The sequence below is a fragment of the Glossina fuscipes genome, unplaced genomic scaffold (genome assembly GCF_014805625.2).
Source record: "Glossina fuscipes isolate IAEA_lab_2018 unplaced genomic scaffold, Yale_Gfus_2 221, whole genome shotgun sequence".
Lineage (NCBI taxonomy): Eukaryota > Metazoa > Arthropoda > Insecta > Diptera > Glossinidae > Glossina > Glossina fuscipes.
This window is the reverse complement of record NW_023998564.1, coordinates 323,686-351,045: the sequence shown is the minus strand read 5'-3', so window position 1 is coordinate 351,045 and position 27,360 is coordinate 323,686. Positions and strand designations below refer to the sequence as shown.

General features: G+C 33.1%; 2 protein-coding genes across 12 annotated transcripts in view; one reads left to right on the top strand and one right to left on the bottom strand.

Moving 5' to 3' along the window:
* The window catches only part of LOC119642198 (diuretic hormone receptor), a 39,707-nt gene extending 32,567 nt beyond the window's left edge, over positions 1-7,140 (top strand). For 5 of the 9 annotated variants that reach the window (XR_005247978.1, XR_005247972.1, XR_005247976.1 and 2 more), the window contains 6 exons: positions 1,866-1,976; positions 2,674-2,859; positions 2,945-3,069; positions 4,406-4,456; positions 6,865-6,999; positions 7,084-7,132. Coding sequence is in view for 2 of the 9 variants with exons in the window: in XM_038041227.1 (XP_037897155.1) it covers positions 1,866-1,976; positions 2,674-2,859; positions 2,945-3,069; positions 4,406-4,456; positions 6,865-6,907 (516 nt within the window). In the remaining 7 variants the exon portion in view is untranslated. Of the gene's footprint in view, positions 1-1,865; positions 1,977-2,673; positions 2,860-2,944; positions 3,070-4,405; positions 4,457-6,864; positions 7,052-7,083 lie in introns of those variants that run through there. The other 4 variants (XR_005247973.1, XR_005247977.1, XM_038041227.1 and 1 more) reach the window with 4 other exon arrangements.
* Positions 7,141-9,298: 2,158 nt separating this feature from the next.
* Positions 9,299-27,360, bottom strand: part of LOC119642170 (probable beta-hexosaminidase fdl) — a 47,763-nt gene continuing 29,701 nt past the window's right edge. For 2 of the 3 annotated variants that reach the window (XM_038041164.1, XM_038041163.1), the window contains exons 2-8: positions 16,528-16,713; positions 13,103-13,725; positions 12,301-13,036; positions 12,015-12,238; positions 11,854-11,948; positions 11,703-11,797; positions 9,299-10,141 (exon numbers count right to left, since the gene is read on the bottom strand). In XM_038041164.1, coding sequence (XP_037897092.1) covers positions 9,982-10,141; positions 11,703-11,797; positions 11,854-11,948; positions 12,015-12,238; positions 12,301-13,036; positions 13,103-13,725; positions 16,528-16,694 — 2,100 coding nt within the window. In that variant the 5' untranslated portion in view covers positions 16,695-16,713 and the 3' untranslated portion in view covers positions 9,299-9,981. Of the gene's footprint in view, positions 10,142-11,702; positions 11,798-11,853; positions 11,949-12,014; positions 12,239-12,300; positions 13,037-13,102; positions 13,726-16,527; positions 16,714-17,491; positions 18,473-27,360 lie in introns of those variants that run through there. The other variant, XM_038041165.1, reaches the window with a different exon arrangement.

Below are 27,360 nucleotides of genomic sequence, written 5' to 3'. Positions count from 1 at the left end.
AGGAACAGGGCGAACTTGTCTAATTCAAAAAAATCTTTTTCTACTTTAATCAGATAGGTTTTCCCGATAATCCAACGTCAGTTAAAATGTTTGATTTTAGATTAAACTCCCAATTGTCCAAAAAAAAAAATCACAATGCTTAACTTCTATTCTTGCCAGGATTTAAAGTGTTAGATTTACATGTCTGATATGGAGCGATAAGTAAAAAAAATGAATAAAAGTTCATATATTACAATGCAAAATTTCGATAAAAATGTGTTTATACAGCCGCAGTAAGATGATAATTAAAAACGTAATATATATGCAAATGCTTTCAGAAAAAGAAAAAATTGTCAGTGCAATTGATGAAATATAAAAGATATAGAAAGAGGTAGCTAAAGAGAGAGAGAGAGTGAAAGAGAGAAAGAAAAGAGCGAAAGCAAGCGACACATAAATGCGAAATATATGATTGATTACGGTATTCTAACGCTGTATTCAAGTGGAGTAAATGTTAAATATTCATAAGAGAAATCTATGAGAAAAAAAGGGTTGGATTTCATTTCACTGCAAGTGTTATTAAGTTGTTATTATAAAAAATATATAATGATATATTGAATGCATTTGATTATGCAAAAATTATTGACAAGCTTTTATGAAGGATTCTGGAAATTGAAATATATGTACTATATTTTCTTCACATTAATCACACAATACATAAAATATAATTAATAATAAGAAGAAAAATTTACTTCATTGTCGATTTATTTGAATTTGATGGACTCTATACACTCTACTTCTATCCAACTTATAAATGCGATATATATAAAAAAACAAAAAAACAAATCACTGAATTGTTTAATTTGAAATTCAATTATTGAATTCATAACCGTAAAGGATGATATTTGAGTTAATTGACTAGCCATCTCTTTTTTTTAGGCTTAATTAACTTTAGACTTTTCAAATCAAGAAAGAGACGAAAAGAGAAGACAAGAGAAGAGAAAGAAATTGCATGCTGACGACTTTAAATGTTCGCTTAGGTCGCATACCAATTATTTGCAAAAACAACACAACCGCTATTTGCAGCCAGTAAGAAAATTCGCCTGGAGTTGAATTTCTTATATTAAAATTGGCTGTTCGATTTTTTTCGTGCTTGTATGGGAACTGGAGGATCTATAGAATATACTTTGAGATCGTCAACGAGTAAAGTATTTGGCAGATTTCCAATATCAATCTGCATGCAAGTGTATCTTTGGCAATTCTAAAGTCGATGTCTTAATATTTCTGTAACCTATATATGTTTATCCCAGATTTTACGCAGATAAACGCATAAACGAACACGTCGGTATCGGTTTAAACTTTGATACTATTTAAGAAGATATACTTATAGAATTTTCGTTTAGACAAAAGGTATATATTCCTATATAAAAGCGATACAAAAGTTGGCCAGCACAACTGCTTACTCAAATCAAGACACTTCGCCCGCATCAAATTGTAATTTTTCATTTTGTATTTTTTTAACAAATCACTAAATTGATTAAATATCAGTTTTCTATTTTCTAGTCAGTGCAATTTGAAATAAAATTTATAAACTGCGAAACGAGGTTCTTTTTCAATCATTTGTAAATGCGAAATGGTGATGATCAATTGTTTAGAATTACAGTCACAACCAGAAAAACTCTTTGATGCAAAAATTTTTTATAAAATGTAAAGAATATTTTTGGACATGGAAAATACTTTTGTAGCAAACTTGAAATTTAAAGACATTTTGTTGTTCCACTTCTAAAATTTCTTTCGTTTTATTTTAACAGTGTGAACACGATAAACATTTATATATATTTTTTCTTGTAAAAATTTACAAAATATTTGGTTTTCTTAAACTATTTCAGTTAACTATAGATTGTTCATGGATGCGTGAATCTCAGGTTGACTGGATTTTTCAAGGTCCCGCCTCTTTAGTTTTACTACTGAATTTAATATTTCTTGTACGAATTATGTGGGTGAGTGCGACATAGCGTAAAATTACAGAATATAGAGATAAACGCGATATTCTGTTAATTGCATTTGCTAAAGCAAGAGTAATTTTTAAAGTGCGTAGAGAAGAGAGAACAAATTACAGAAAACCGTCTTCTACCGCAGCTCTTCTCGAATATGACTACGCTTTATGGAGTTTTGAGAACTGAAATTTATTTCGTTATAAGGACAAGATGACTTCATCTCGGAATATTAAACATGTGCGTAAAGGACACTAATTTCCTTATATCCGTTAATATTACATATATATACCTTTAAAAAGTTTGTTAGGCGCGGATCGCGAAACATATGCAGATCTTCTAAATATGATTAAAGTGGATAATGGAATCCGACTCTGTCTAGTTATCTATTGTGACGTCACCATTATGATTTTCAAATAACTTTACACTAATATATGTAACCGAGAAGTAGTCAGACTTATTATTCTGATCGATTCATAGCCACTTTCTGAATTTAGTACAGCTTTTTTTCCGTCTATCTGTTTGATATATGACCGTGTATTTGTGTATTCAACCTACGGCTTTTTATTCTATAACGAAAATAAATCAAGAATTGTATGTAATTGTCATGATTGCTCGGCATACAAGTTTTGGACTTTTCAATTCACTTACTCCTACCTCATAGTTGCATTTCTAGCATAGTTGCAGTTCTGTTTCTCCTTAGGTACTCATAACAAAATTACGTTCGGCTAACACGTTGGAAACTAGACAATATCGGAAAGCAGCTAAAGCTCTCTTGGTACTAATACCTTTGTTTGGTATAACTTATCTGCTGGTCTTGGTTGGTCCTGAGCAAGGCTTAAGTCGTAATCTATTCGAAATCATCAGAGCGTTTCTAATAAGCACGCAGGTACACATAAATAAACCGTTAATTCCCACAACGAAAAACAAAAAAACTTAATACTGTTTCGTTTCTTGGTTTAACACGTTTTCAGGGCTTTTTTGTATCTTTATTTTTTTGCTTCCTTAACTCGGAAGTACGGCAGACTTTGCGCCATCGCTTTGATAGATGGAGAGAACATCGCAATTTGGGAACTGGAAGTATGCGAAGAGCACAAAGGTATGAATTAATATTTTCGTAGCCGTTAAGTTTTTTTGGGTGCTTAGCGAATACTTTAAGTTTACCCATTTTCATGCGCCTAATATGTCGAAGATCGTGCTACTTCATAGACTATATGTCCCACACACACCATCCCACACTTATCAGATAGTGAGTGATTATAGTTTAATTACATTAATAAACCTCAGCTTTAATAAATGTCCCTCTTTTGTGCTGGCGTGGTGAATTTTGTGTATTCACCGCTTTAAGGCAGCTTGCAAAACTTTAATATTTTCCACAAACTTGTTGAAGAATTTTGAAAAGCTTTGCTGGCTTTACTTCATGGCAACTTTGATAGGTTTATTGAATCTAATGGCTGAAGCTGGGCCGTTTTAATCGAGCTGAGCTATTTTAATCGATTGTACTATTTTGTCGCACTCTTTCTTTAAATATCTATTGTTGCACGTGGAATGAAGGAAAATTGATTTCTAGTTTTATTATTTCGCGGGCAAGAAATTATGCATGCCATCAACTCACTGTTCGTTAAAAGTAACTCGATAACGAGAACCGTCAATCCAAAATGGACAGTTACGTTCGAAAAAGCCCGATATTGGGACTCCTGAATGTATAGGAGAAAGAGGGAGAGAGAGAGAGAGATAGAGAACAATTTTTCTATTTTTTTTCTTTCATAGATTATGTAGGGAAGGAAATGTGCGGTTTTTCCGTTCAATTATTTATGCTGCAAAATTATGAAAGGCCTATTATGTCTTAAGCACCTTACAGATGCAGAACAGTAACTAAATATGACAATAAGCTGGGAAATTTTTGTGTGCATTATCTCTCGTGCATCCACTTTTATACAAGTGAAATAGTTATACCCTATACAACTTAAAGTATAACAATTATATTACATTAAGCTTGCACCGATGTATGCAACGGAAGCGGTGACAGGGTCGCGTTTCATACCGATCGATTTCGAATCATACTCTGAAACGATCTAAGCTTTTCTGTCCCTCCGTCCATTCTTACGCTCAACATGCAGGTCGCAACAATGAAGTTCGATACAACGGCGTATTTTAACCCAAGAAAAAACTCTTCAAATAAATTGGGATCGGACAACTTCTCATGTAAAGCCTCATTTTGAAAGTTCGATACATGAATACCTGGATGGTATTTAATGGTGGGCTGTAGCCCACTATAACATTTGTGCTAGTTTTATATCAATACAATTGAGAGAAAACGAATGAAGTTTTTCTTTTTTCTATCCAACCCAATGTGCAAGGGAAAATAGTCTTTCTGTAATTTCCCCGAAAAACTTAAGAAAAACATTCTAATCATTTTTTTTTTTTTGCCTTAGATACCATCCATCTAAAGATTATTCGCAAAGATCAAGAACTGAAAGTCTACGGTGCGTATACGTCTTATATATAATGCATTTTCTAATAAAATAGTAAAATTCAATCATTTTTTGCACATAATTATTATATATAAATGTGCATGATATGTTATTGTTTTTATTCAATTAAAAAAATAGGAAATAAAAACATGTGGCACATAGTTTTTAAAAAAAATATTTACTAAGCGATTTGTACTACTACTATTTTTGTACTTTGTACGAATTTATATAATTTTATACACAAGTCTATGTACACGTAGGTGTAAATGTAACTAAATAATATTGCACAGATACAGATGTAAGTAAAAAATCTGCTTTTTGCAAAACTTTCTCATTCAAAGGGTGTTTCAAAAAGAGCGGCCATTTAGGTTTAATACTCTCTTTTGTCTTTATTTAAGCGCATTTTTAAATATTTAAGAATAACGTTTTAAATGGGTTAAAAAAATCAATTTTTCATTGTTTGTGGTTACTGACACGCATACGTTACACTAATTAAAACTAACATTATGCACCCGTGTAAATATTTTTTCACTTAAGTCAATATTTTCAAAAGATGCTACGCTCATCACTGGATATTGAATATGTTTTCAAAATTGTTTTTATTATTATTATTATCATTTAACCGGAGAGGCAAGTTCTAAGACTAAATTCTTAAAGCACTAGCACAAAAAGCTAACGGCTTTATTGAAAACCCTATCCCATTTGAGATTTAAACTCACTAATATTTAGTTATTAGTCGAGAATCTTTGCCTACTGGGCCATTCAAAGGCTATGAGAAAAAATATTTTTTTACCAGAACATTAATAACTGCAAAAAATTTGTTTCAATAACCTGATCGATCTTTCATAAATAAAATCGATAAATTGACTTCTAGTTTTGTGCTAATAAAGTAACTTCCACATAACTTATCCTGGGCTTCTAATTGCTTATGATAATTAGGTATAGATTTTCTGTACCTAAATCTTTAATCTGTTTACGTTGAAAACAAAAAAAAAATAAATTAAGATTTGATTATATTAAACATTTCAATGTCAGTTGTGCAAATCCCTGCCAGACCAGATTATTCTATATATGAGGGGTAAATACATTTCATTAAATGCTTTATCAAACTTGTGTGATGACATTTTGAATGCTTAAATAGTTTATGAGCCGCACTAACCCGTTCAGAACGTTCAGTCAGATAACTGTATCGAACTCTTTAGCGGTGCTCTCGTATACTTGTCAAACAAATAGTATGTGTAATGAGGGGTTAGGTTGTCATCAAGCGGTTTGATAATATTATAAAAATATATTCTAAGATATAATAAAAAAATAATATCTAATTGTTATGGCAAATACACATTTATGGTTAAAAATATCGCGCAATAATTAATAAAGCAGGTATTAATCAGCATTCACCAGTTCACGAAACTTTAAAGTTTGGCTTGCGGGCTCATCTTGCAGGATCCGAAGCTTTTAAGGGAATTCGTATGGTTTTTTTAAAACACTGCGACACGGACACTTATTTCAAAGAGTTCCCTCAATCTTCTTTTCGAAAGCAATGGTGCGATACAAGACAATTTCAGCTTTAAGCACTTAAGTGATCATGCAACACCAAAAGCGTGTTAGTCACTTGAGCCATCACTCGCGACTTCAGATTTCAGGTGCAGTAGACCTTACTTTGGTCATAGCTGCAGCGATTGCTTATTTGGTGAAAACATATAGGCAGTTACCGATTGGGCAAACGCCTATTAGGCTGCGTCCACTATCTCATAAACTCTCTCGTTTTCCTTACTTCATCCTGCCTATCGCTAAATAGGAGACATATCCTGATTGATAATCGTGGTAATGTTCAAGTGCGCTTGCATTTAAGCCAAACGATGATCTCTCTATTATTTCGCTAAGTTCAACTGACCCCACGCGAAAATTGCAATAGATGTCTCTTAGATAATTGCACTAATCCGGCAGACGCATAATTCGTTAAACACATTGACGAGTTCTTTATACTTCCTAGTCGAGACGAAACTTCCCCTTAAAAGGAAATCAAAATAAATTTTCATAGTAAAATGTTCGTTTACCGTGCCCAAGAGAAGTCAGCAGAGAAACGTTAAGCAAATTTTATCATACAATAGAGTGTTTATATTAGTAGGTATCGGGTTTAATTTGAGACATTCTTTATACAGGATGATGATATGATTTTTCATTTTTGCTTGCTAATCCTTTATTGACATGTTTGTTATGTAAAAGAATTATGATTATCATGTTTTTTTGGGTTCTTCTTCTATAGATTTTTATTTATTTATTTTCTCCTGTTACTTTTTTATTCTAATAAACATTGTATGCGCATTCGTAAACGCTTCTTTCCGTTGCCGTTTTTATTACATATATATATATATATATATTTATATTTACTTGTACATTTATCTTATTTATTTTTTTAGATTAACCTCAGCAAGTCCTTCACCACTTATGAATGTAGAATAAAGTCCTTTGTTCTAATTGTTATAATATCCAAGATACCCACCGATTTAGTTGATAACCGTAGATGTATGAGTATTATTTAATAAAGAATTTATGTAAATGCATATGTTGCTATGATCACAAGAAGCCTTGGTTATTAAAAAATAAGTTTTTTAAATTCTCTTCTTCTTCTTCTTTAGCACTGAAGAATATTACATCTGTATGCGTCCTTAGCAGAGTGGACCTTGCAATATCAATCAACAATCCTACTGTACAGCCACTGTCTTTGTTTAATTACAGTATAAACAAAATTTGACGCTCATGAAGTGAATATACAATTTGAAATGTAAAAAACTTTAAACGACCTTAATTGTCAATAATTTTAATAAAAAAATATCAAACTTCCAAAAAAAAAAAACAGCCTTCTTTGGTAGAATCTTTGAGCATAGTAATATCGCACACTAAGCTCTTTATTGCCTTACATTGTCCTTGTGCAAATAAAGTTGGAAATAAAATTAAGCGAATTTTAAAAACGAAATGTCCGACCTCTATAAGGGTCGGATGCAAAGAAAAATATGCATTTGATCAATATCAATGATAACTGCAAGAGAAAGAAGAGGTCAAAAAACTTTCGATGCCACTAATATACATCGAAATATGGGGTCGTTTGTTTGGTAATGAGTACAATGTTCGCTTTGGGCCACTTATGAATGAATTCGAAAATTGTATGGTCGAGCGAAAAGAACGTCCAGCATCAGTAGTGCGCGAGCGTATCTATTTGATTTCCATAAATGATTATTGGCATCGCGTGAGAGTTGAAGAGTTGGATTAGGACAAGGGTACTGCTCTATGCTTCTTTATCCATTTCGGAGATACTAATTGCTTACCCGTGGATCAACTTTAGATTTGCGAAGCTAACTGCTTATGTTTGCTCGCCCAGGCAGTACCGTTTTCTTTATGTGGCTTAGCACACTTTGAGCAAAATCCCTTTGCATGCAAGCTCTTGGATGAGCTTTTGCCTACTAAATCTGTAGTCGGAAAGATATTCACCAAGGAAGAGGAGTTCAACGCAGCCAATTTAAATCGTGCAGTAAAATACAAGTCGTTACGTTTGACACTTCCACCCAAGACGATATCAACCTAAATCATCTTCTGTTGGATAACTTTTGCAATAATACGCCAGCACCTGAAATGAGAAAACATACGGTAAACAATGTCTTAGTAACGCAAATTCCGCTGACTCCATATTACAAAGCATGAGAATTTTTTCGTAAGTATGTACCTATACTTACGAAAACTGAACATTTACATGGTCAAAGGGGATAATTTTCAATACTTGATAGTGAAAATTGGTTCATAATAGTACATACATACATGCAGGATGCACATGCTGTATGTGATGTCAAAAAAAGAAATAAAGTGACCCTCGAAGAAAAGTGTTGATAAAGTAGAATAGCAGAGAATTTTGAATGTGTATTATAAAACATATGAATATATGTTACTTATACCATTGGATTCGTGATTAGTTTTGAAATAGTATCCTATTGTTAGCGAAAATTCTCTAACATTCTTTTCTCCATTTTAAACTTACTGCGTTAATTATCTAAATTTGAAGACTTTTTCGAGTCAAAAATTGAAAATATTTTCTTTTTAATTTATTTACAAATAAATTTTATCTAAATGTGAATTTTCTAAATTGAAATTAGTATAAATTAATCCAAGTTAACTATAAACAATTATATTTGTGTATTTGTGAATACATATTCTCTCTCTCTCTCGCTCTCTCTTAGCGGATTATGAACATAATTGTAAGCTAAAAGCGAAAATATTTCATTCAATATATATAGATGCGTTATTATATATCTTTAAAATCATAAGTACAAGCGTTTTTCTTTCTTTTTTATTATCTTACAAAAACAATAACACATTGAAAAAGGAATTTGGTTTCAATATAAAATTCAACACTAATATGATGGATTTACAATAACAAAAAAAGGCGGAAAAAGTTAAAAAGAAAGTTAACAGTATTCGAAGGATTCGTTTTTTCCTCAATTATTCTTCGTATTATATTAGGTGTGTGTTTTTAATATTTCTTTTATTTTTAACTATAAATTTACATTCTTTGAATTTATTTAAGGTCACTGATATCACTTAAACGAAACAATTATCATGTATTTATTTTACTCTATTATATTCATATATCTCACATATGAATACGTATTTATTATTACTATGATTTACCTACATGACTTATCGAGATTTTACGCTGATTAGTTTTAAGTGCTAACATTCATTGAAGTGTTGACAATGTTGCACGAAAGTTCTATTCGCGTTTCTTACTTTTTTCTTTTTAATGTTATGCAAATATTTTAAATAATATGTAATATGTTCATGATTATGTGTGCGTATATGTTATGGTTGTAGTTGGTTGCTTAATGTCTCACTTAAAAATCTTAACAAAAAAAAAAATTAATCGAGTCTATGTAATGATTTTTTTCTTATTTTTGACGAGTCCCTCTGCAAGGTTAGAATTTTTATAAGAATCATTTGAAAAGAATTTCCTAAGAGCAACGAAATGTTTTAGTGATTGATACAGTTTAATCTAAGACTTATTTCGAAATTACTAGTCTGGAATTTATTTAAAAGTTACAGCTTCGTTTTAATGGCATGATGATCTTAACGCTTTTAGATAAGTTTTTATGGGAATTCTTCAAATATTCGAAACCGTTTTTTTTCTTTTCTTTTTTGTTTTTCAATATAAAGAAAATATTCCTGGTTCTCTTACGTTTGCTTAGAAATAATGGTTGGTGTAAAACAAGTGTTTTTGTTTTCTTTTCGTCTTAAGACGAACTTTTCTTATATCCACCACCGAGAAAAATTAAAATTTGAAAACATTTCGTATACTTTGTAAGGTCTTATCTTGATAAAATTTGTTTTTCTTCTATTTTAGTTTGCTTAGCTTAAAGCCTCTTAAGTGGTGAATATAAAGGTAGAGATTTTTAAAATAATATTAAGATAAAAATTATATATGTTTGTGTATAAATTAATTGTTTCAGCTTATCTTTATTTTTAACTTAAACTAAGTCTTATAGATAATATCAAATGCATTCGCCCGGATTTCGAGCACAATATTTGGGAAATATAGGTTCAGCCTTAATCCCCAATTCTACCAACCGACTACGAAACAGTGACATACGTTTAAAAACATCTTGCGGTACAACGTCCATATCGTGTTCATCATCGGGATCTGACCATAATCTTAAATTAAGAATTTTAAAATAAAGTTTAAATTATTATACCGAGGATTTCGACAAATGATTATTTGTGCTTCATTTATTTAAGTTATCTGCAACTCCTTCAGAAAAAGAAGTAGTTGTTAGTTATACAATTGGCCTTGAAAAACCTTCTCTTTTTTTTTAAAAAAAACATCTCTAAAGTATCTGGCAACTTTCATATATCTTCACCATCATATATCGAAAATGGTTTATACATCCCATAAAATGTAAAACATGTTAACGAGGAAATAGCCGATAAATTGCGTTCGCCTTATTGTGTCGAAGAAGAGAAGATCTTAAATATAGTAATTGTTATAAATGGGAATAAATTTCTTTTATGTCAGGTTTTTCATAAAAATTTTTGAACTAGTAAAGAATATTTAAAGTTTAAAAGTTATCGCCCTACCTTACATGTTCTGTTAGTTCTGCGCAATATCGGTTTACATAAACCTATCTTTATTGAATAGTGTACTACATATATAGGTGAAATATGTTCAAAAACGCAGGTAGTTTTGTTTTTCTCGAAAAATATTTATTTGTTCATCGATATCTATTTTGTCCCCTTCAAAGTAATCCCTCTTAGATATAATATATTTGTGCCAGCAGTTTCAGTTTTGGGAAAAGGAAAAACTCGCAGCAGGTCAAGTCCGATGAATATGTATACGTACGTGCACCAACATAAAAAAAAGGAAGAAATTCAAAAATCGAATGTGCGTAGGCCATGAAATTTGAAATATATGTATGCTGTAAACAAAGGCCGCTAGGTTGAAAGAGAGCCGCAAAGATCCCATACAGCACATAGATTCTGGATCAGACTAAAATTCTGCACGTGCGTCTGCCTACGTGTTGTGTGTGGATGTGCGGTAAAAAATAAGATATTTATTTCAAATTTAGCAAGTTCTCGCATGCAGGTTGCTAATGAAAATGGTCCAAAACGCTCAAAGAATATCATCACAGTAAAGAGAAAAGTAAAAACGCCTCTGTATCCCTAAACAGAAATTTGGTCATTTGGTTTTTTGTCAACGTTCACATATTATGAAAAATATAACTCTGAAATTTCCTAAATTTATTTAACGGAGGGCCTTATTATTCATGGTTAATGGAAAAACGGTCACTCCCCCATAAAGTTATAAATGATCAAAAGACAGAATGTTCAAAATTATACTGGACATTCTGGATACAATTGTCTTCAATTGCCAAAATACCAAAATTTAGTTGCTTTACTTTTTCCATTGTAAAACTCGTAGTGCTTTACGACTAATAATAACATCGCTTTTAAGCAACTGAGCGATAGTTTGTCTTCAACTTCCGTATGGCAACTGATTCCATCGCTATCAACGAGGAACAAAAAAAAATTGTTATCCTTTCTGAAACGTTTTCAAATGACAAATTTTCTATACAATATATAAGCTAGAAAACAAAAATGGGAAGGGATATTGTCACTTTTCTTGAGTACACCTTCAATAGTGTTAAACTAATCTATAATGTTCTCCATACGAACAATAAGCGTTTTAAGCTCTTTTGGCTTCGCGTAAAATACTGACCTCTCACCCAATGCGGCAGCACGTGGCCATAACCGATTATCTAATTGGCCTTCATCGACTTGCTCAGTCCAAAGACAAACTTCACCACCCAATACCTACAAAATAAACAAATATTAATAAACGGAAGTCATCGATATAAAAGTTTTCATACTTGTCTCTTATGTAACTTGTCTAAACGCATACGTTCCCAGGGACGATGTTTATACACGTTTTGCCAAGTACGATACGGTGAACAAGCACCTTCACCTTTAACACACAAATACGGTTATGAAAAATGTCTTTAAATATTTATTTGGAGATGCTTAACTGTACCTGTGGCTCTCCAATTACCAAAACCACAATCTAAATACCAAGCGTCCACGTGAGAGAAAATAACATTAAAACCATTATCTAGTAAATCATAATTCTCTTGCCAAGAACTGGCGCCCCATACTTGCACTGCAAAATGACTTTTTGGAAGACACTTCGTGTTGGTTAAGCCGCTAGACCATACCGCGACAACTTTCGGATCGATATGATTGTTGGCGATTTTAAGGCTAAAATCAGAAATCGAGACATTACTGAAAGTAATTGCCTAAGCAATAAGGGATATTTATACCGGGCCATGGTATTTAACATAAAATCGCACCATAAGCCTCTTAGATCGGTATCGTTAAAATATTGAGACCAACATTCCAAATTAACTTCGTCACCGCCTAAATGGAAATAATCGGTGGGCCCGGTAGCGTTAAGCAATTCTTCATAGATCTTCTGTAGTATAAGATAAGTGTTATTGTTCTTAGGGTTTAATTGACCGCATGGCGGTTCACCACAATAAAAACTCCAGGGTTGTTGATTGATACAGAGACTTAGTTCTCCAAGACCATGTTTAGGACCCCAATCCCAGCCATTACCTGCATGAGCAGGCGCATCGATTTCAGGTATTATTTGAACACCGCGCAATTTTGCAAAATTTGCTACTTCACGTATCTCTTCGAGCGTATACGTCTCATGGTCCGAGTAGGCACCATAGCTAGCTAGTTCGGGATAATGCTTAGATACATAAGGAAAACTTTGAGAGTCCGTGATGTGCCAATGAAAACGATTAAGTTTTGCATGCGACATAGCGGCAATGGTGCGTTTAATAGCCTCCAATGAAAAATAATGGCGTGAAGTGTCCAACATAAGGCCTCTATAACGAAATTTCGGGCTATCAACAATTATGACTTTGGAGAGGGTGCGCAACAAATTGTCTTCATCGTCAAACCAAATTAGCTGTTGTAATGTTGACAAGGCGTGGCGTGCACCAAAAAATGTATTCGCACTAATGTGCACTCGGTAATGACGCTTCTCATCTATGGTAACGAAAAACTAATACTTAAAGTCATTTCAGATGTACAGATGAAATACTTTTAACTTACATGCCGTATTTATTTGATAGCTTTCATCGGTTTCTAAACTTAAATGCATATCGGAAAATTTATGTATGACTACATTAACAGTCAAGCTATCAATATCACATTGCTTGCGGGTACTGAATGCTCGTGATAAAATTGATGCCGCTCCAATATTTTCACCATATTGGGCATGGGAACCTTTTATTCTTTGATCTAATTGAAAACGCTTACTTCTTTGCTTATCGTTAGCAACAATCGCATTTCCTGTTAAGAGCCTTGATTGACCATCGGCATTATTTGCGCTTCGTTCTCTTTCCGTTTCTTGCTCTTGCTCGGATCTTTTCGGCAAATTCAGTCTTTGTATGTGTCTTAGATCTTTCAGAAAAAGATCAAATGCTATGCGAAAATGCTTCTCTACTCCTTTGTACGGGGTATCTAACCGTAATTGTATATCATCCATTGAGAATTTCAATGATTTCGTACTAACTGCAGTTTTGATAGTGGGTTGTGGCCATATACTTATCTCGCCACACGTCATGGAACACGTTATAAAAGGCACTCGCTTCTCACCTTTAACTACATCGGAATAATGATATCGTACGCATTTATCACCCGCACATTTATAAGTCCACTTCTTTTCAATCGGTCTAAAAAGAAACAAAAAAAGATGACATTTTTAACTTTTAAAATTGTGAAGACGAACTAAAACCATAAATCATAAATTCCTTAAGGCGTCACACCTAGTTTGTAAATATTTTGTATATTAAATAAAAGCAGCTTAAGAACTAACTAACATTAAGATATTCGAAATAGGGAGATATTTCATTTCGAATTCAAGTCTCTTTGCTGATTGGCAACGCCAATTTGATATTGTCGGTAAGTCAGGTTTAAAGCGAGTTGTAATTAGGTTTTCGATTTTTCAGGACAATACAAAAATGATGTGGTGGTAAAACATGACCTAAGGAATTAAGATTGTTTCGAAACATGTCATAAAACTACATCCGTCTGTAGGCAAGGAGTAGGCGAGTTTTCTTTGAAAAAGATTTCAATTTTTTTGACTTTGGGAAGAAGAAAATATTTGGGTAGGTGAAATGAGAAAATCAAATGTGAAAGAAAATTTTTTTTCTGCGTTTTCGCTAAAAATAAGAAAAAAATCGGATGGAAAAGTTTTCAAACGTTTCAAATGTAAGAGAGATTATGCTGAATAATATCATGCTATGCTGACGACATACTTCCTTCTGTGGATTTGTATGAAGATTATTATTGTGTGTACGTGGAGCTTTTATATCTTTTACATTTTTGCTCTAATACTCGCTTACTCGGCTATGCGTATGGCAAATGGGTTGAAAAAGGAGTTATTTGGGAATGAAATACCTTGATTGTCTGTTATCGATTCAGTTGTTATTTTTATATACCCATTTGTTTTTTCTATAATATATGTAACACCCAAAAGGAAGCTTCAGAGATCCTATAAAGTACATATATATTCTTGATTAGCTTGAAATTCTGAGCTGATTTAACCACGTTTGTGTGGCGTGGGTTGTTGGCGCTCTCGTGGTCGCAAAAAATTAAGATATCGCGTCCAAGTTTGGTAGAAACATTGGAAGTCTCTGTACGCAGGTTGGTATTGAAAATGGGCTAAATTGCTCAGAACAGAAGCGCGCATAGACTGAACGCAACCTTTTGGATTTTTGTTTGTTACTCGGAAATAATTCAAGTTACAAGGCTCAAATATTCCGCATTTTCTTCGCGAAATACTCTATTGTTTACGTGGAAAAATGAAAACAATTGGGCATGCACACACAAACTTACGAGTAATTAAACTTTACTTTTTTTCACTTTTTTGAGTTTTTCTGCTTATTTATGATAAGGGAAACAAGACAAAATGCTTGCAACTATTTTATACATTCCTCAAATGAAGATATATTACCTGCCTAAAAATGGGTTAATTTTAAAATGATACCGCGATAAATTTTTTCTTAATAATACCAGCGATATGGGTATCAAATAAAAGACCTTGGAGAGTAGAATGCGAAAAGTACGGTGGTGGGTATGCGGATTTCGGCTCTCGCCGAATGTAACTTTCTTATTTGTTTGTGTTGTAATTTTTAGTAAATTAAATTGTGAGCGTGCATTCGTCGGTATATGTCTTAATTTAAGTTTTCTTTTTTTTTCTTTTAATATCTACCAGAATTTGCTAAATAATTTCCTTAAGTTAATTTTATTAATTAGCTAAATCTAACATTAGTTTTATATAATAAAACCTTCTTTTATATTGTATTTAAAGTAATTTTTTTTGTTTTGATCCTGACTGCCGAGGTGTGCCTTGACATGCACATATACTTCTACGTAAAAGCAAATAAATTTATAGAAATTCTATGGGGTCATATTTTATTGTCGTCGACCTATAGCTCTAGGTTTTCTGCTGAGATTATTACTATTCGTTCCGCGTTAACCAAAGCAAGCTTTTGTCGTAAGACAAACAATTTATTTATAGTGTGTACCGACTCACTTCCTGCTATTGACATTATAAAACACAAACGACAGCTATCCTTTTAGCACTAGGAACATTCTATCTTCTATATTCTATACTTATGTTATTCCTCTGCAGAAATAGAGAATGGTATGTAGTCAATAAATCATAATAGGCTTTGCATTAGCAATTATTTAATGAACGGTGAAGTTCAGCGCCATTATATTATCCAAACTAATTAAATTGCGCTTAGAATACATCAAATTCAGTCATTATTACATTACATTGACAAAAATATAACCCCTTGCGTTCCTTTTTCTGTGTTCTTCAACGATTGGATTGTTTTCCATGCTTTCATCATTTAATAACTCGACTCTTCCATCATTCGTCTATCCTTCAGAATCGTTTGAATACAAGAAATTGTGCTCTACGTCTAATATGTTAAATTTTCTAAAACAATCTAAATCATGTTTGTATTTTTGTAATTGTTAATCTGCTCACATTTATGCACTTTTGCAAAACTGCTTATATAACAGTTATATACCTTACCGAATTTGAACCACCCTCAACCAGGAGGACTTAAGATAGATCTACCTTTCAGTATACTGATCGATTCAGACTCGTTTTCCGAATCGTTTTGGCCTTGTCGGTCCATCTGTCTATCAAGTTTTCTTGTATACAACCTACAGATCAGAATTTTTGGAGATATTTTGATAAAATTAAGAACACTAACGTGTTTTGTTTCAAGAACGAACGTTGTTAAGGATGGTTCAAATCGTACTACTTTTTGTTAAAGCTAGTTAATAAAATAATTGGGGTTTTGTTTGATCGTCCTTTGTGTACACCAATGCATATTGGAGACCTATATAAGGCCTTTGATTGATCTTCCCAAGTTCTATTAATACAATAAAAGAAGTGATTGTATTCTGCTGCCAACAGGGTTAAAATAAAAAGAATGTTTGTTATTTGTACTTACATTAAATTGTCTTTAAAACGAGGAGAACTTTGCGGGGATTTTTCATGTGCACTATTTAGAAATTGTGGTTTCAAAACGCTTTGATTCCAATATAAAACCAGTAGCACAAAAATAGTTACTGTTAACAAGATGAATAAGGCTTTGCGCAAAGAAACAGCTAAAGCCATTTTTACGATGTAACGTACCCTGAAACGAAGTAAAGTAATAAATCGATAGATCATGATATATGTAAAGATTATTGCTTTATTTAATATATTTCCTGTAACATAATTACATCCTAATCACAAAACAATTGAATTGCGGCACTAACTTTAGCTAAACATGCAAGAAAAACGAAAATCACTGAAGTGACCTTCAGGTGTGTCAACGTACATACAAATTATTGTGAACACACCCATACGTATAGAGAAGAACTGTAGCGAACTTCATTCATCGGTGAAAGAGAATGAGAAAAAGAGGAAGGATTTACGAATAAATTGTCATTTTATTTACGCGCTTATGTACCTACATGCATCAAATAAGAAGCTTATCGTTATGAAATTTATGTTCACTGTTTACATGAAGATAATTTAACGTAAGCATACAATCATCAGTGCAAAAAACCTCCTTTCTTGAAATTCTTGATAGAAATATAGCAACTATTTTAATTATTATCTCTTGTGGTCACCCAGGGGAGTTTAAATAGCAATGGGTGAACACATTTGTTCGTATACGAATAGCATACGAAACTTGTTACCTCTGGTGTGGAGTGCACAATTTGTTTATAAACAATTACGTGATTTCCCTAACAAAATTCATAGTTTTCAAGGGAGACGTTGAAATTTGATTTCTCTGGCCATTACTAAGAAATGTAGGTCTATTGACTTTATAATCCGGCCCTGCATTCATTCATACCAATCATTTTTAGCTTTTTGTTAGTGTCGCCGACCTACTTAAATCGATTCACAATATGACTCATACGTACGGTTCGAAACAATGCTTAGTTGAAGCCTTGTATCCTTGAATCGCGGCTACAAAGTCAGTGTTCGCGGGTCGAAATATCAAGTGCGGTAAAGATGAGTTTGCTCGTAACTATAGTGAGTGGTCAGTCAGTAAAGGCGCAACGTTTATGATTTATATACAAAACCATCAGGCTGCGGCTGCAATCTCACTACATCTTTCTCTTTCCTTACTTTTCTCTTACGGTCCGCGTGGACGTCACAGGCAAAGGGTCATACTAAAGAAAAAGTGTAATGGCAACTTCAAACACTGATGTACTCTAGAGTTCAAGCTCCGTGTTAATATCATGTAAGAAAAACGGCTTCAGTTTCTCTCTTTCAGTAACATCTTTCGGTAACATCACTAAATTAGTCGCCTGCCATCAAATATATATCTTCCCGGTTGTAAGCATTATTTAACCTGATGATTTTATCGTAACAATTGCCTCTTTTATCTAACTCATTAACGGCTTGCACGCATAAGCGGCGGTGAACACCTGCTGACAACAGCCAGCACATATCACAATATGAAAATATTTTTTTTAACAGCAAAACCCTTGGATTTTTTAGCTTTCCCGAAAGTCAAAAACGATTGGTATGGTGGCGTCTTGAAAAAAAGGTTTCGTGTATCAAATTGCTACTGACAATGGTGGTGGTGAACACATTTTCAGAATTTCAATTGCAAAAGTTCGTAGCTGTCTTTTAGTGAAGCAGCTATATCGACGGTAGTGGGAAAAACTTGATTCGAAAACGGCACAATATTCTGCGTTTCGTGGCACAAAAAGGAATCCTATGAGTTGTTGGAATGCGCGTCGGTTGCCGCTTGAATTCCATAGAAACTTTGCAGAAGCAGTTTTCGTTTTTTGTTCTAAGAAATTTAGGTTGTCCTTTACCAGTTCATGGGAGTAGGTTGCTACTTATAACCTTGCCGTCACTCAAGGAACGTAGGGTGGTATTAGGTATTACTTTCGTGGTAAAATTGATTAATGGCGCCGGTGTCGTTAAGCGAGATCAATTGTAATGTTCCTATCCGTTCGATAAGGAATTTTCTTTTTATAAAATTTAGTCGATGCCGGTCTACTGGTGACGTTATTCTTATTCTAAAATTAAAATTCTATTAATGAGCTGCGTCCACCAACATAAAGGTTCGTGTTTGATGTGAAATGATGTAATTTTTTCGTAATGTGGGGATTTGATAGTACGTTTTTTATTTCTTATATATACATATAAATTGAGTTAAAATTGTTTTAATAGATTTTCTATTTCAATTGTACTTAGCTTCAAACTTCGATTGTATGGATGGCTGAATGTTCATTGTAGCTGATTTCTGTATTTGTAAATAAATACAGATTTCTGTATAAATGTGATTTCTGTATTTTAAATAAATTTGTGGCATCACAAAGTGATCCCTTTGAAGCAGATATCGAAAACCTCCAAAGTGGGACAAGAGATACGAATGAGTGATACTGCAGAACGACAGCGCTCCGTGCCATCGCACCTGTATTGCGAGGACACCAGTAAATGGGATATGGTAGAGGACATGCCGCTTTGGCCTGAACACCTGTTTCCTCCCGTTTACTCCTTCCTGCGATCAGCAGCAGAACTTTAAACAACAACAGCCATTTAATCTCTACCATTTTTTTATGTCTCCAGACATCGTCATCACTCCTCTTGACATGTTTATAGTTGCATTGTTGTTCAATTGAAACTTTTTTATGGTCCTTTTGAAAATTCAATAAGAGGTCGTCAAGAGCGGAGGCAGTTACAACGGTGACAACACGCCTTGGTGTGATACGAATCTTGCTCATCAGGTTTTTGTAATTTCCTATTGCACCTCAGTAATGGACAAATAGCAAAGGCTGGTAGTTATGATGATTTTATCAATTTTTTTAGGTATCTTTCGAGTTTTAAATCTTCCACCGCTAAATTTTAAGACAGTATCGTTTCTATCCAAGCACTATGCCAAGTTTTAATCCCTCTCCCAAACAATGACAACAGAGCACAAAGATTGACTAGCATAACTAAATCTGCTAAGGATCAAAAATGCATATACTTAATGCGCTTTTGTGAATATTACAAAGCGAAACACAGCCCTAGTAAACCTCCCAAATTAGATGATGCATATATTTGGAACCGACGCTGATTTATGGATTTTTGAGTTATTTTTAAGTGTTGGTTGGCTGAATAGAACTCACTGCATTGTTAGTACAACGAAACACTTCAAAAGAAAGGTCTTATGTTAGGCCAGAGAAACATCTCACAGCATTTTAAACAATAGATGGCTTTAGGCGTAACTGTGATATCGTTAACATTAATAACCCATACTGTAGCATGTGCGAAAGGCTATAGAAGTTGAATCATAATTCTGAAAACATTCGCTGTGTTCCCGATAACTCTTCGAACAATTGTAAAAAAATTTTTAATTCTTATGGGAAAGCATAATTTTATCGAAATCAACAGCATACAAGTATTCTGCCTGTTGCCGCTCCGGAAAACTCAATATTAACAACGGATAGCGCATTTGTGAAGTTATTACATTATTCAGTTGTAGAAGTTCTTAAAAAATTAAAAAAAGGTTTGATCTTACGACATTGCTGCACAATTAAAATTTGACAAAAAACAGTTTGAATCATTTGCATAAGGCTGGATCCAAAAAAAAGTTGGATTCGGAGGTACCATATCAATTAATAATTCGAAATATAAATTAAGTCGAACTTCCGTTTACAAAGCAATGTTGCAACGAGAAGCTGTTGAGATCTCTTTAAAAAATTGGAATGGGTCTGTGAAAAGCGGATCATATACGAAAATAACTTACGAACAAATCGTAGTTCAACGTTGTAGTGAACGTTGACTGACTGAAAGGCGACGCAGTTTGGATTAATGGCACATCAGAAAGTGCCTTGTGTTTAATGGGGAAGAGGGTGAGTTGATCGTGCATCACAAGCTCCAGCAACCTCGGTCAGACGATTGAATCTACTCTCTACTATCAACAACAAAAGCGCGGGATTCACCGTCGCGTCTGTATGAAAATGCATAAAACTTTAGTGACTCGGCAAAGATTAAGAGAGCTTGGCTGAGTTAGCTTTTAAAAAATGTGATTGGATCTGGGTGAAAAACACCAAGAACTTTTTCGTTAACCCCTCTTCTTATTATTAAAGAAATTCTTACCATTGTGAATGGAAGAGAGTGTTTCTTGGACGCGTCATCAATCAAACGAAAGACATTTTCAAGTTCTTAAAGGCATCGTTAATATTCAATTATGAGTCACTTGAACGTAAATTTCCCTTCTTTTATTTATTTATTTATTTAATTTTTTTTATTCTTTGTTAAGATGTCAAGTAAAAGAAACGTCCTGTAAAGCACGAACAATGAACAATGTATGTGTGAATTCTTACTTGCTAGTAAACATCGTTTGTACAACAGTTTCATTACAAACAATTGCCATGTATGTATGTAAAGCATGTAAGTATGGTTAGGAAAGTTTCAATTCAACGCAAATCTCAACTAATGAAACACAATCAGTGCATTCTCTCTTATCTTATTGCACGGCGCGATCATTCGATTTCCGTTTTGGAGCCATCCTTGCTATCCTTAAGACTACAATTTACTTAGATTTTGTTTTTTTTTTTTGCCATTTTTAACGAGATTCAGTTTAATTCAAATAATCTTTAATTTTTTTTTTTTTTGGATGATATCTGTATCGAGTAAACCCATTTTAGTTATAGAAAAATGTAACGCAACACTGTGTTTTTAATTTTTTTTGTTTACTTGTTTTATTATTAGTTACACAATTTTTATACACATATGCGATTCTAATAACTATCCGGTATTACTAATCAACAGGACAATTAACACAACTGTCATTTACTGCAAGATGTCTGCACAAAGCTATGTTTATGAAATCGCACGAGTGCTTTATTGTATCTGAAAACATAAAGCATACGAACAGCGACCGTTTTATTATGCGATCAGGATACGAATGTAACGAATAAATAATATTTTCATGCATCGATGGGAAAATTTACATATACACATATACATATATATGCATATATTTTTACCGTATACGTGTATATGTATGTCTAGTATCTATAGTTACCATTACCTATGTGAGTAATTAAATACATTGCAAATAATAGTTTAAATATATTTAATAATACATAAATCGCTATCAAGCAAACCGCAGTCTGCTAGCGTGTCACTATTAAGAATTATTTTCTACTTGAGAATCTGAGAATATTAAAGCATTAGTCATGTGTCTGACCTATTTTTTTTTTTTTTTTTTTTTTTTTTTTTAGCAAATTAATCAAGCCTACCCTAATACGTCTTAATTGCTTTAAATATGCTTGGGGAAGTCGAAGTTTCTTAACCGTATTATTTTTAAAGGCATACATATATAAATATACTTATATATATTTTTTTTACCCTAAAATATATTTTTAACCTTTTAGAATGTAGGGAAATAGTTCATTAGCTGGAAGTATTTGTTCCTTGAAAATTCGAGTTTTTCCCGAGGGTCGATTGCTAAGTACAGGAGCTAAAAACGCTAAGACGCTGAAAGCGATTCCAGTGAATACAAGTACTATTGCCAAGCAATTAAAAGTTTTGGATACATTTTGGGATGAGTTTTTCTGTTTCTGTAATGTTAGCTATGAACTCGACTATAGAATAATAAATTTTTATTCCATTTCCTTTGTCACTTCGCACCACGTACAATGTAAAAGGTGCGATTCCGTTTTTGACGGATGCAGTAGAAGATGCATTTTTGAGCAAAATATCTTCGTAGATAGAGAATGAGGAGGAATATTTAAACATGAAGGAATAGGTTTATGGTGTTGGCGGTTTGCAGATTAGTGAAAACAAAATAGCAAAACGTTTATTATATTATACTAAATAAACATGCCTACTACGCATTGCAAGACACTAAAGCCATTTTTTTTACACTTCTCCTCCTAAAACTGCAATGCAATGGATATGTACATTAAGCAATTTTTTTTTATACACATTACCGAGAGATGAGGTTTCATCTCATTGTTCATTTTTTCAAAACGCCCAGAAGAAAGCTTTAAAGATCCCACAAAGTAGTTATATTCTTGATCAGCATCAAATTGTGAATCGGCGTGACCGGAAAAATGAATCTATCGACTTCAAATTGGGCAAAACCATTGAAAATTCTTGTATGCAAATTGGTATTGAAAGCGGCCGAAGGGACACACAAGATGAGCGGAGAACATTTCTGTTTATGAAATCAAAACAATTACTCACTACTCATAATCCGAAATAGAGGTAACAATAAAAGCTGTCACAAGTACTCTAAAAACGATCCGATAATATCAGTACTTTGTTTTTTTTTCCACAAAAAAAGTGGCGGGTATAACCGACGGGGCCGTAGACGAATGTAATTTCCGTACTTTTTCGATGTTGCCATGGGAAGGATAAGGCTTTGTTGTAAGATTTGTGTATACAGATATTTGGAACTATAATATAGTAAAGCTTCATGTGTTCAATATTACTTGTTTTTGAATTAATCTTCTTTTTTTTTTACTTCTGTAATAATGATTCAGGGCTTTCGGAACCTTGCTCTAACGCTCTTGTGTCCTCCATTTGAACAATTAGTGCTGACTAGTCGATAATTTCAAGAGGTGTCAGTTCAATTTGATTGATTGTCAGACAAGAATGTTATTTATGGCTTCTGTCCTTTCAAGAAAGCGAGAGAAATTGAAATAGAGACAGTGAGACAGAGAAACGAAGAAAGAGCTGGTGGGGGGAGATAGATTAGAAATCTTTTTAAATCTACTGAAATTCTGACATTTAGTTAGGTTATGTGAACCCCTACACTTCAGTCCTTTTTGTAACCACCTTTGAAAGATGGGGTATAGTCATTTTGCCGCAATGTTTGGACCACCCAAATGGATTTTCAGAGATACTATAATACTATACATATTCTTGATCAGCTTGAAATTCTGAATTGATCTAGCAATACCTGTCCCTCTCTGTGGTGTATTGTTGGCACTCTAGGTAAAAACCTTGAGAGTTTTTACACACAGTTTGGTATTGAAAAGGGGCCAAATTGATCCGCATGACTAGGCGAGTAGGTAAGAATCACGGTTACCATGTCTGTCTTCCGAAGTTCGAATCCCAAGTGCTCAATTGATAAGAACATAACACTTTCCGATTGACCATACACCCCTCAGGCTGCGACCACCGTTCTCATTCTCTTTTCTTATTACTTTCTGGCCGCCATCGTGTGATAAGCGTAGAGGATATCCCCTGAATCACTGTCCACATTAAAGAAAGGAAAAAAAAATTGGTCAAAGGGCACATGGCATGGTGAATACATGGCGATCTCATTAGTCCCGGTTGGCAATTGTCTCAAAGTTCAGTTTATATTTTCAATGTTGAAGACAATGGCACACTTAGATTGTAGTCCCTAATAGGACACACTTTAACGTCAAATTGGGAATCATTTTTACTCGTTCGCGGATCCCGGCAGTTTATACAAACATTGATTGCTTCTTCAAACACCCAATTAGAATATAAATCGCAAGGACTACGTGAATATAAGAATACAATTGTGTTAAAATTATTATTCGGTGTCAAGAATTGCTATGTGAGTAAATAATGGCAACATTAGAGTTTTTTGCTCTTTTCTCCTCCACGATAAAAGCTAAACTTTATTCGGTAAATTTTGAAAATACCAAAACAAGGAAATTACACAGTGAATCAGTTAATCTGTGAAAAGTAACAGTTTCTATGTTTGTTCGATAGTAGTACAAAATATTTAATTGGTTTACCAACTTCGAGAGCAGTACCTTTTTCCAACAGTTTTTTAAATAAACTCAAGCATACTACCGACTGAATCATATTCTTTACATGTTTTGTTTGTGCGTTATAGCAGGAAAGTTATCAGAAATAGTAAAAGAAGTTCCCTTTTCCATTACGATGTAAACGGCAATTTCTTCAATCTTTCAATTTCGAAAATGGTTTCATAAACTTCGTCTTCCATGCTTTGTTGTTATGTAGATCTAGTATTCAATTATACGATTTTTTTCGATTAGATGGCAAGTTGAGCGAGTTTGGCCATAGTCCTCCGAAATTCTTTCTTTATTTCTTTACAAATGTAGAGAATATATCGAACTTATGTAACTATATCGGCAATCGAACATAAATATATATAAAATATGAAAACTGTTGCGCCTTTTGCGCCTTTCTAGAATGGCTTTTTTCACTTTGGCCAGTGAAAAAACAGAAAGAAGTAAAAATACTATGCGCATGGCCCAGCATTGAAAACCGTACGCCAGCTATTCATATAAAGACTTTTCAAAATATAACCTTATGTAGGAAGTAGCTGAAAAAGTGGTCCGATTCGAAATATTGTCAATAGCATTCGTGTTTTGGGGCAGAACATACTGGTGTACCAAATTTCATCAAAATATTTCAAAAATTGCCAACTGTAAGCAAGATCGGCAGACGTACTGACAAGCTCGCAGCGATTCGGAAAGTGATTCCGAATCAATCGGTATAAGTAAAGGTAATAGTAAAGGTTGTATCTCAAGTCCTGGTGTTGTATACATCCGCTCTAGTTTAATATTTAAAAATGACATAAAAATTAAAACAATATTCACGGTATAACCTTAAAAGGAATAAAGATGAGTGAAGCGTCTTTTTTTTAACAAAACAAAATGTTGTATTAATAAAAGCTATTCTCTGGATTACGACCAAATTGCATTAACATAAAAAAAATAAATAAATAAAAGAATAACAAAAAGAACGAATAATGCCTAAAAATTTCCTTTTTATGAAGCGTCTTCCATAGAATGAATTAATATATAAGCTGATTATTGTGTATCTACCTCAACGAGAATTGAAATGAACGGAACAAAATTGTAAGATGGCCTTGTTATGGAACTAAGCATACAGTTCGAGTACATGTATACTCTAATGGAAAGAAGGCCTATGTACAGCTTTCGACGAATCTGTGATATGCACTATCGGGAAAGACATGAAAAATTTAAAGGAAAGAAAGATTCTTTAACTAAAATGAATTTATCTTTTGAATAATATATTTATTCGCTTTGTTTAAATCAAGGATAATATAAAAGTAATAATAGTTGTGTTACCTACCTGCACAGCACTTTAATAAGGTTATAATGAAAGCTTAGGTGAATGTAAAGGAATGCATATAAAAATAAAAAGTACACATGACGTTCATTTTCTTGCCATACACAGTCGACCCTATCGTATGTTCGTGGTGTTTTCGTCTATTCCATATGTACATTACTGAAAGCCGGAAAAGCATATGTTGTTGTACTTTTTTATTTATTTTTATTTATTTATTTATTTATTTTTTTTGTTAAAAATGCAATAGTAACAGGCGCTCATTATTGTAGAAAAGAAGGTTAAAAGTAGAAGACTGAAAAGGAGAACGTATGCAATATTTATAACACATACAAATAAAAGAAACATTGCGATAACATTGTAATACAACAATAACTTTTATTGGTAAGATTGTTGTCGTGATTCCTATTCTATGTAGCATAGTATACACACAGTACTGCACGGCATGGCATGGTCGGATTGATTGGTTGCTGCTTACCAAGCGGAACATATCTATGGCGCACGTGTACAAATTGAAGCAGACGAAATGAATTTCTACGAATTGTTACTACCTTACATACACAAAGAGCACGGTATCTACATATAATTTTACATTTACATACATAGAAAGTGACTTTCGTAACGTTTTATTTGAAGAAAGGACGTTTAAAGGAAACACACAACACAGTCTGCATTGGTATGAAAATAAAATACTTGTAGAAGAGTTGAAAAATGAAAAAAAATGAAAAAGGAAAAATGCATTCAAAAGCTAAATAAGTCGAAGAGAATGTTAACAACATTTAGTTCTGAAAGTGAAAGCATATTGTTAGGACGACTTGTACTATTTGTTCGTAGGTGAAGAAAGGAGAATAAATAGTAATAAAATTGTTTCTATAACTATTCCCGCTATGAACAGAAAATTTCTTTCCCACTTGTAATAAAATGTTTCTGAAGGAGAAAAGAAGCCTTTTTTTTTATCAACTATGTAATGTTGATCATTACATCGTGCCGTAGTCATTAAGTGAGGTGTGTTTCAATATAACCAGAAAAAAAGAAAAAATTTTTTTTTCAATTCTAATTTTCTGCATTCAATAATAATGGTGGTTTAGGCGCAGGTCTATTTTACGTGTATTTCCATTTAGCTAAAAACCATAACACAAATCTAGAGTCTAGTGTCTAACAAGTCCTTAAATCCTAAGGCATATCATTCATTGTCTTGTCTCTCGCTGAAATCAGTTCGAATGTGTTAATTGGTGAACGAGGTTGAAATTGATTTCAAATTCAAGCATTTAAATGTTATGCAAGAATTTTTTCAGAAGTGTAAGAAGAGAAAATAAAACATATAAAGGTTGAAAAAATGTGTATACGAGCACGGATATTAAGAAAAATTACAACTAATTGTGATAACTAAACGCAATATAGCTTATAAATATATTTAAATAATGATAATAATAATAAAATGTGAATCAAAATTATTAAAAATTGCTCTGCTTTAACACAAATCTTGCATATTCAACATTTTTAGCATTTTTTTGTTTCTTTGTGGAAATATCAATTATTCGATAAGTGCTTTTAACATAAAACTCATATATTGCAGTGAAATTTCGAATTAAAATACGGGCGTTCCATTTCTCCAGGTTGATTTTAAGTCATACAGCCACAAATCAAGGATCTTTCCTCAAGAGTACACTGTCGTCGTTTGCTTTTACTGAGATTAAGATTAGGTTCCAAGCCGACGTATTCAGAAATTTCAATTGGA